Genomic DNA, 9,975 nt, shown 5'->3' on the forward strand with positions numbered 1-9,975 from the left:
CGAGCATCGAGTGGAGAATTTTAGCAACCAGTACTTTTTGCATTTTTACAGACTGCTCGAGTGAAGGAGTTTACGCTCGAGCGACCCCTCTGTTTTGGTAAGCTCGCTCGAGCGAAGGAAGCCACGCTCGAGCAAGACCCCTGTTTTCAGCAAATTTTGAAAAGTGTTTTAAAGTACATCTTTGCATCCTCATTTCATCCTAGGCATCCTTAGGCCATATTTAAGGCATCTTAATGAGGATAATGTTATAGAACCACACCAAGTCAAGATAGGGACTAAGTTGTTGATTCCCAAATGTGTAACTTATTGTGTGTTCATTCTGCAACTGTGTAGGGTTGGCATCCGAGAACACTCATTAGCTTGCCTATAACCAGTACTCTGTGAGTAACAATGTTGTAAAGATACGTTCAATTATAAGTATTTTCTGAATGATTGACTGGACTGCTTTATGAAACGACGTTGTTTACTGAACGAATGTTTGTCCTATTTGTAAACTGTACTTGTGGCATCCATAGCAACCTACTGTTACTGTTACTGTTAGTGCTACTGCACTGTACTGTTACTGCTACTGTCACAGAGATCTCTGTCAGTTCCAATAATTGGAACCAATACTGTATATTGTTTTGATGGCCATCAACTGACTGTTCGGTCTGTTAAGACCGACTGTTTACTATATTGTTTTGCTATGAGATGTATCACATATGACTGCTATGGCTTCTAAATGACTGTTCTGACATGAACTATTAGTCACTAATTGAACAATTGATCAACTGATGTAAATGACTGTTTTAATTACTGAAAGGACATTCATTCTTAACCTCTTTACACAGTTGTTATTCACTGGGCTTTAGCTCACTGTTTATATTTATATGTAGGTGTTCAGGCACCGGACCGGAGCTAGAAGCGTCGTGTTAAGCTCTCGTTTTGTCAAGCCAACCATTGCGCCTCACTTCGAGGTTCCGAGTCTGGTTAAGCCAAGGCTATTTTTGGGGTGTTTTGGATTCATCCTTTTTGTCTCTATTTTGTACTGACTGAATAAGACTTCGACTGTACAGTTATGATTTAGGGATTTGGTCCCTAACCTGGGTGTGATGTGTATCTGTTATGTAATATGTTTTGGTTTGAATGTGGCTTGTTCATAAATGTCTTTTCCCATTCAAATTGTCACAGCTCATTGGACGTTTTTTATTTATTGTTTGGCTTCCGCCAACCCCTTACTCTGTACTATTGTCTCTATTGTTAAACAGGCCTTTGGTAATCACGGATTACTGGCCGGTTACGATCCTAAACCCATAGGGGCGCGTTTGGGTCGTGACACAATGTCTCTTTGCAAGTCTTCCTATTATGACCGTATTTCTCGCATCTACCACACTGTACTCGTCTTATCTTCTCACCCCTAGATGGAATCCTATTCTTCCTTGGCCTACCAGGTAGCTTCTTACAAATTGGAGGAAGGACAACAAGATCATCCATAGCTACAAGAGGTTTCTCAGCAGTGGGTATTGGACAAACAGACTCAGCATAGCAAGCTTTAAACTTGCTAGTGTAATAAAATGGTTCCACATGTGCATACAAATCACCTCCGCTCTTTTGGATAGCGGTCGCCGCGTGAGTACAAAGAAATCTATTCAATTGCCATTAATAACATGAGTAAGTTCTATTCAAGAGGTCAACGCTAACCGATGGCCGGTATTGAACCTCAAAAACATGATCACTTGAACGACTAACCAACCAAGTTCTTCCACTTTTAAGAGCATTTGCTAATGTTGAATCCATCTCGGACAAAAGAAAAGGATTTCATTTCTTAGCTTGTTCTCTCCTTCGCGACATCAAAACCATGATCTTCAACCAAATTGAATCAATCATCTTCGTAGTGGGAAAATGATGAGCTTGATGGATCCATGAATTGAAAGACTCTGCCATATTCGAGTGCATCTCACCGTATTTTTGTCCTTTAAAATATGCATTAGTTCACTTGTCATAGGGCAAATTGGATAGAAACCTATAAACGATCCTTTTTCCCTCATCTTGTAATTCTTTCAAACACTGATTAAAACATCCCACTGTTGGAGCATAAGCACATGAAGAAAACAAAAAAACTATTATACTCCTGAAAGTATTGCTGAAACTTGGACCAAAGAACCTATCCCTCAAATTGGCCAGCAAGCGTTGGAGACAAAAATAGTGGTAAGCAGTAGGTAAAACCTTTGGTAAAGCCTCCAAAAGTCCAGCGTTCCGATCAAATATGAAGGTAATTGGTCATTTATCCAACAATATATTCAACAAATGCATAAACAAGCATTCCCAACTGTCTGTAGTCTCCGTATCGACAATTGCCATTGCAAAAGGGGAAAAACCTAAAAAATAACATTTTACAATTAGTAAATATATTAAACGAAAAGGACAAATATAGTAGATTTTTACTCTGAATAACAATAACATGTTACTCTGAAAATAATTAACATGTCACTCTGAGAATACGTAACTTATTACTTTTGAATAAGCTATAGTAATATCTACCTTGATCCCCATCCTTCGCTGTAGCTGTTAACAAGGTGCTCTTATATTTCCCCTTTAAAAAAGTTCCATCGATAAACAATAGAGGACGACAATGCCTAAACCCTTGAATAGAAGCATTAAATGCAACAAAAAACTTCTTGAATCGTCCACTTTGATGGTTATAGTCAAGATGCAAATAGCTACTAGCATTTGTGCTCATCACAATATCCATATACCATCGAATCTCATCATAAGACATAGAGAAATCCCCAAAAGTAGTAGTCCTAGCTTTCTCAACTCCCAACCAAGCGTGATTGTACATAATGGTGAGCCCGTATTGATCTGTAAATTAACGTACAACATCAATTGGACAAGTTTGGGGATTCCCATGAACTTCATTAACAATCAAACTTGCAACCAAATTTGAACTCAAATACGAGCTGCAGCTCCACAAGTATGCTCATCATGTAGAGTCCTGATGTAGAAAAAATTATTAACACTTTCTAGAGATGTATGTACTCGCCATAAACAAGCTTTGGACTCCCTCATTGAACACACAGCAGTGACCCGACACTTCTCATTCTTCACATACACAAACTCAAATCCTATCTCAATGGCATATTTACATAATGCAGTCCGGAAATCCTTTGCACCTCCAATAAATCTTTGACCTACATGAGTAATTCCATTCACCCATCCACAAGACAACAAAGTCCTTTCTTCATGTTGACAAAACATAGGGAGTAAATCCATTTCATCATCAGTAATGTTGGATCCACTAGCGTCCCCTGATTTTCTAATTCCATGTTTTTCATTTGAAATGCCCATTTCAGTAATAGTTACATCAACCCGGTCAACACCAAGAGGATAAACAAACGACAACATATTCTAAAAATCAGAATCATCATCAATCATGCATTGCGAATGTCTAGGTAAACAGTACAATAACAGTATGCAACCACTACTGTCAAACTTCTTCAATTTACAACTTAAGAAATCAGTTAAATCCTTCAACGTGCAGTTTGACACAACCTTGAACACAATGGTACGATCACCATACTTGCATAACAACATAAGAAGTGGAACCATTTTACAAATCTGTAATTAATTAAGAATAAAAATTTATTGTTAATCAAAGTAAAATTTTACTGTCACTATCAAAGTAAAGTTTTACTGTCACTACAAGTCCAAAAGTCAAGATTATTTTGATCTAATACACATTCCTCATATGTTCATCTCTGTCAAAGCTTTCCTAATACAAATCACTTTTAGACATTCCAGTTTGGCTTCTTGGAACATCTTAGAATATGACTTCTTTGGGACTAATTGAAGAGTCTTTATGAAGTTCTGTAGGTCTAAAAATAGTTCATGCCCACCAAATTCCAACACAAACCGTGATCATGAATTATTAATAACTTGTGTATAGATATACATATATATAAACCTACACAAACACATAGAAATGGTATTCTTTGCAAACAATGAACTTGTTTGGTGCAATTTTTTGCTAGTTAAAAATTGATAACTAAAACGCATAAGCTAAAAAAACATATCTCCCCTATCTTCTCAATAATCAAAATTTTAGCTTATCTAAGCTATTTTTACCTAAGCAAAAGTTGCAACAAACATGATCAACGCCAGCGGAGGCAGAGTAAAATTTTGTAGCGGTTGAAGTGTTTGGCAATGACCACTTCTTGACAGTAAAATTTTACTGTCATTCTAACATTTGAGTAAAATTTTACTCTCATTCTAAATAGAGCACGTACCAGAGTAAAAATTTTACTCTAATTCTCTCAAACGAAAAACAGAGCAATAGAACCAGAGTAAAATTTTACTGTAGTTCTCTCAAACAAAAAACAGAGCAATAGAACTAGAGTAAACTTATTCTCTCAAACAAAAAATAGAGCAATAGAACTAGAGTAAAATTTTACTCTGATTTTGTCAAACGAAATCAGGTCAAACACAACAAAAAAAAAATTAAATAAATAATCAACAAATCAACATACCTAATTGAGAAGAAAAACCTCTAAAACTTGATCAACACTCACAAATCTTAATGAAACTCTCGTTTAATTGAGAGTGTTGATTGTCGACGGTGAGATCATCTATTGTTGACCAAAAGAGAGATCGGCGAGATCGTCTATTGTTGACCAAGGGAGAGATCTTAGGCTGCAAGATCTTCAGATTTGGAGATCGTCTTCATTGATTTTGTTCCTGATTTTGCAAATTGTAGTAGATCGTATACAGCTCAGATTTCAAATTTATGATACATATATATAGAAGGGCAATATTGTCATAAAAAAAATAGAAGTTATAAAATGTCCTTATTAAGGTAGGCATTTCCTACTCAGGGGCCTTTTGAAAGAAAATTGATTAGGTTATCCTTTACTCTAATAAAAATGCCCAAAATGGGAGTTTCACCAAAAATCCCTAGTTTTATCTATGAATTTTTTTTTTCCCCTTTAATGTAAGAGAGTCCCATTACTGAAATTTGCCTTGGAGCCCCTAAATCTCAAGGTCAGTCCTACCTGTGGGGACTTATTACAGGTCCTGTGTAGATAATTTGAGGTGTTATGTGTAGAACTCATCGAGTACTATATGCCTACAAACAATCACGATGATCGGATATCAATTGTTACGTGATCAAATCAGTTTTGTATAAAAAAAAATATTGTGAAAAGATAAACGGTTGAAAGAAATCTGATCCGATGAGATAGTTATCGATATCGATCAAAGTGATTTTTTACAAGCATATAGTATTTGACGAGTTATACATATTGAACGGTTTAGATTATCAAAATAGGACTCGTGGTGAGCCCCATGGGCTCAACAGTATCCTTCAGTCCGAACACGGATCAAAGGGAAGCCCAGCCCTAAAAGAAAATACAGTTAGTCGCATTCACACATTTAGCATAATACCATTTTCTTGTTTGGTTTGGATCTTTAGGATTCACTTTTTAAAAAATTAATTTTTTATTTTTATTTTTGCTGATTTTTTTTTTAATATTCTAAGCAATTTTTTTTTTTAATTTTTAGATACACCGAACATAAATACCCTTAAAAGGTATAAATTTGTGAAAAATATCTTTACAAAATTCGCTAAATACCAAAAATATAGATATATATATATATATATAAGAATTCAATATATTTTTTGTATTCTTGTATATTTATTGATTTTAATTTTTTATTTTTTTTTACAAATATTTTACTTTTTAAATACATCCAAGTAAAGTGCATTTAAAAAAGTAAAAAAATTCCTTAAAATTTTAAAAATATTAACTAAAAACAAAAAAAAAACGAAAAGTAAAAAACTCAATTTCCAAAAAATTGAAACCAACCAAATGATTGATTTTTAATATTTTAATTCAAATCTTTTTTATTAATAATTTATTAGTTGTATGAGTGAAAATATAATTTTGTCATCTTTTGTTAATTATAAAATATATTTATCTTTATTTAATTTTAATGCATTAATTTCAATCACTTTAGTCTTATTAAAAAAAGTCAATGTACTCATGTTAAAAGTATAAGATTAATTGTATTTTTATCAAATCTCAAAAACGATAAGTGTAATTTACCCTAATTCATTTTATTTCAAATTGCGAACCAAATTAGTACTTTCAACATAATACACACAAAAAAATGACTTGTTTAATTGAATTGTATTCAAAAGCATTAGTACTTTTTTTAAAAAAATAATAATAATTGTGTTTTATTAAATATTTTAAAATAATTAATTGTGTTTTGTTTCATAGTATTCAAATATTTATCTCTAAAAGATGAATAAGTACCTTCACGTATTCGATATTCTATTAAAAATATTAATTACATTGATGATTTGAAATAAAATTATTGAATGGTATTACAAACATCAAATTTTGAATAAACAGTGTAAACAAAAAAAACTTTTCACATACTTAATTTAGGTTAGTGGGGTCGCAATCCAAGTCGGACCACCTGAATATTCACTTAGTGTGCAATTCAAGTTTTGTTACCAAAAAAGAGAGGAGCAAAAACACATATTAAAAAAGGTGTATATGGTATGTTTTTCATAAATTTTTTTACAAAATTTCATAACCACCAACACTGCAACTATCGTTGGTGACCCTCATTTCCACTTTTGGCGAGCCTCTCTGTCCCAACAATGCTCTATACCCTCTCTCAAGTTGCACTTCTCGATCCCATCCTCATTGTGAACCAATCCTACCCTCTCTATCACCACAAAAGAAAGAGAGAGATCAAGAAAGAAGAAGAAAAAATAAAAAAATAAAGGGAAGGGAGCAAGATGGTTGCGTTGGTCGAATGTGACAAGCTGATTAGTCACCGATGAAAAAGTGACTGGGGATTGGAATTAATTAAGCACACTTCATTTATTTAAAAGGTTGTAATTTTAGTGTTTTTCAAGTAACCATTATTGAAATTAATTAAGTTGATCAAACATAAGTAACTTACATTTGGATAAAATTTGTGTTACAAAAAATTGCCAAGACAAATATGATTTAAACATGTATATAGTTAGCAATTAATCAAAATCTTAGTTTTTTAAAAATAAATATTGTGACCCTGTTTGGGAATCGACTATTTTAATTGATTTTTTAACTTTTTATAAAAAAAATGTGTAAAAAGTATAAAAAAAAGAAAGTGATATGATACTTATAGTAATTTTTTGATTACAAAACCATGTTGTGCGTCTTTGATTGGAAAACAAATTATATTAGGGAAAAAAATTACTTCTCGTTAGAAAACAGTGCCAAAAAAGTCACCATCATGTAATAGCAGGACAAATAGGTAATCAGATCAGGATCCTCTCCCAACCATATCCCTCCAGCCATCTATCCAACAGTTTGAAGCATACCTTGACATGCAACCCTAAACTAATCTGAGGGTTCAAATGCTTCCACGCAAGGACAGAGGCTGTAATATATTAGTAGAACGATGTCATTTTCAGTTGAACGCAGTAAAGATTGAAAGTGTCATTTTTTGCTAATGGTAAGAAACTAGAACAAGGCAAAATCCGTTTCCACTTCCATTTATCTTGGCAAAAGGTGGGTGTGAAGAGGAATTAGGGTTAGAATTTTAAGAAATTTTTTGATAATTTAAAAAAAGGAATAAAAGTGTAATAAGATGATTTTGAAAAATTGTGTAAATAGAATTATCTTTTTGAAAATTTTAAAATTAATAATTTCAATGCTAAACTTAAATTTTGTTAACAAAAAATATATTATGTAATAAAATAATACTTAATTAAATTTTGAAATTATAAATTACCCACAAACTTATAAAATAATAATAAATAACAATTAAACACTTCTGTTTTGAGCAGCACGAAACAAAAGTTGACACACATACACGCATAAACACGCCTATATAAAAGGCAAGAAACCCAAACCCGCCCCTGCCCCCGCCCCAGGCCCCCCATCTAGTCTTCTCTGCTCTCACTTCCATAAAAAATCCAAACCCTAATTCATTCAATCGTATACTTTCTCTTAGGGCTGGGCATAGGGTCATCCGACTCGGCTAAACCACCCTACCGATCCGAACCGCGCATGTGTGGGAGATTTTACAAACACATTAGGATAGGATGTGATTTCAATTTTATCTAATTTTCGAATTACGGGCGGGTTACGAGTTTTCCCCGCATCTGCCCAACCCGCCCACGTAAGACCATTTTTTTTTTTTAGTCTAACCACTCAAAAAAATCCCTTTTTTTTCCCCTTCAAATCTGATCGTTCAAAAAATAGAAAAACCCTAATATAATCAAACTCACTCACTCAGAACAGAACTCGATATCCTCTCCTCCTCTCGGTCGGTCTCTCACTCTCACTCACTCACTCTTGCGATTTTCATCTGCGCACTGCATGCACCCACTGATCGAGTCTCTCTCTTGCAAGATCGACCGATCGATCTCATCGCACACCTCACAGGTAAAGCCCCTCTCTGAATCTCAGTCTCTGTCTATGTCTCTCTCTCCCCGATCTTTGGTTTTTTTCAAACATATCAGATCTCTCTGTCTCTGATCTGTCTCCCTCACTATCTCATCTCCCTCACTCTCTCATCTCACAGTCTCTTACTCTCTGGTTTTGCATCTACACTGATCGGCTCTCTCTCGATCTGTTTTTTGTTTTGTTTTTTTGTGTTGATGATGATGAAGATCGATTGTTTTTTGTGCTTTGTTGTTAGGCTTTCTGTGAAGAAGAGAGGTGCCGAGAAACCTGCTAAACAGCTTGCGAAGAAGGGGAAGGCTGCTGCCACGGATCCTAACAAGCCTAAGAGGCCTGCCAGTACCTTCTTCGTTTTCATGTATAATCATCGTTGATTAATTTGTGCTTTTCCTGTAAATATAAATTTTCAATTGATTTAGGGCTTATTTGTTTGCTTTGCTTTTGTGTGTATATATCTTAGGGAGGAGTTCAGGAAGACGTACAAGGAGAAGCATCCAAACAACAAATCTGTTGCTGCTGTAAGCGTTTTTGAATCATCCTATTTCCAGAATTCTGTCTAATTTTGTTAAAATTTGATTTAACTTTTAGCATTTTTGTATCGAATTTGGTCCAGGTTGGTAAGGCTGGTGGAGACAAATGGAAATCCATGTCAGAAGCTGTGAGTAATTTTGTAGAAAACGATTCTACCTAATAATTTGCTTCTAATTGCAACTACTCCAAAGTAAATGCATTTATTTATAATGATTGTTTGTTTTTCTTTTTTCTTTCGAAAATTAGGAGAAAGCCCCATTTGTCTCGAGGGCAGAGAAAAGGAAGACTGAATACAACAAGAGCATCGAGGCTTACAATAAGAGAATAGTATTATTCTTTCCCCTAACTGCAATTTGCTTATTACATGATTGTTTTATTTCAATTTTTTGTTTTTTTTTTTGTAGTCATAGAGCTATTATTTAGGCAAAAAAAAGAAAAAAGAAAGCTTTTTGATCATTGGGGCAGGTTGTGTAGGATTTCTATAACATGAAGACTAGTCATTTTGGGGTTAGTCCATCTTGATAAATAGTCAGTTTTTCTCTTTTTGTGCTTGTTGGATGATGGTGGTGGTGGTGGTAGGTGATGAAAGAAGTTTCAGGAAGTCCTGAAGCTCACTTATATATGGCTATGTACTTGATGTTCTTCAATCTTCAATGATTAAACTAGGGTGTTTATATTGTTAGAATTCTTTGCTTCTGCCTTCCATATTGAAAGTGTCTCACTGTTTTGTCAATACCATGGTGGTTGATTTTAATTGCTTGTTTGTGATTTGTAGACTTGTTACTAGGGTTGGAAGGTACACCTTTATTGTAGAAGAAAGAAATTAATTTTACTAATCATTTGACCATACGAAAATATCTAATGCTTAAATATCTTGGTTTTGGGTCAAAGTTGATTGTTTTTACATGTTTATTTATTACTAATGAATTGATGCTCTCATGATGTTTGGAAGAGATTGAAACACTACTTGTGGACTTGGTCTGTATTGTCAATGGCCTCG

The 9,975-nt window shown here is 34.1% G+C and overlaps 1 protein-coding gene across 1 annotated transcript; it reads left to right on the plus strand.

Moving 5' to 3' along the window:
- The first annotated feature begins 3,423 nt into the window (after positions 1 to 3,423).
- LOC114307855 (HMG1/2-like protein) lies at positions 3,424 to 9,660 on the plus strand. The gene is made up of 6 exons (XM_082918880.1): positions 3,424 to 3,431; positions 8,394 to 8,426; positions 8,683 to 8,802; positions 8,905 to 8,962; positions 9,058 to 9,102; positions 9,222 to 9,660. The coding sequence occupies exons 1-6, from the start codon at positions 3,424 to 3,426 to the stop codon at positions 9,396 to 9,398; spliced, it is 441 nt and encodes a 146-aa protein (XP_082775006.1). The 3' UTR covers positions 9,399 to 9,660.
- Positions 9,661 to 9,975: the final 315 nt, after the last annotated feature.

Source organism: Camellia sinensis, chromosome 3 (genome assembly GCF_055761805.1).
Source record: "Camellia sinensis isolate YWXY chromosome 3, ASM5576180v1, whole genome shotgun sequence".
Lineage (NCBI taxonomy): Eukaryota > Viridiplantae > Streptophyta > Magnoliopsida > Ericales > Theaceae > Camellia > Camellia sinensis.

Bases quoted from the DNA above. Each gene is read 5' to 3' on its own strand.
- LOC114307855 (XM_082918880.1), top strand. The intron at 8,803-8,904 runs GTATAATCATCG...TATATATCTTAG, and splicing joins AGTACCTTCTTCGTTTTCAT to GGAGGAGTTCAGGAAGACGT. The intron at 8,963-9,057 runs GTAAGCGTTTTT...AATTTGGTCCAG, and splicing joins ACAACAAATCTGTTGCTGCT to GTTGGTAAGGCTGGTGGAGA.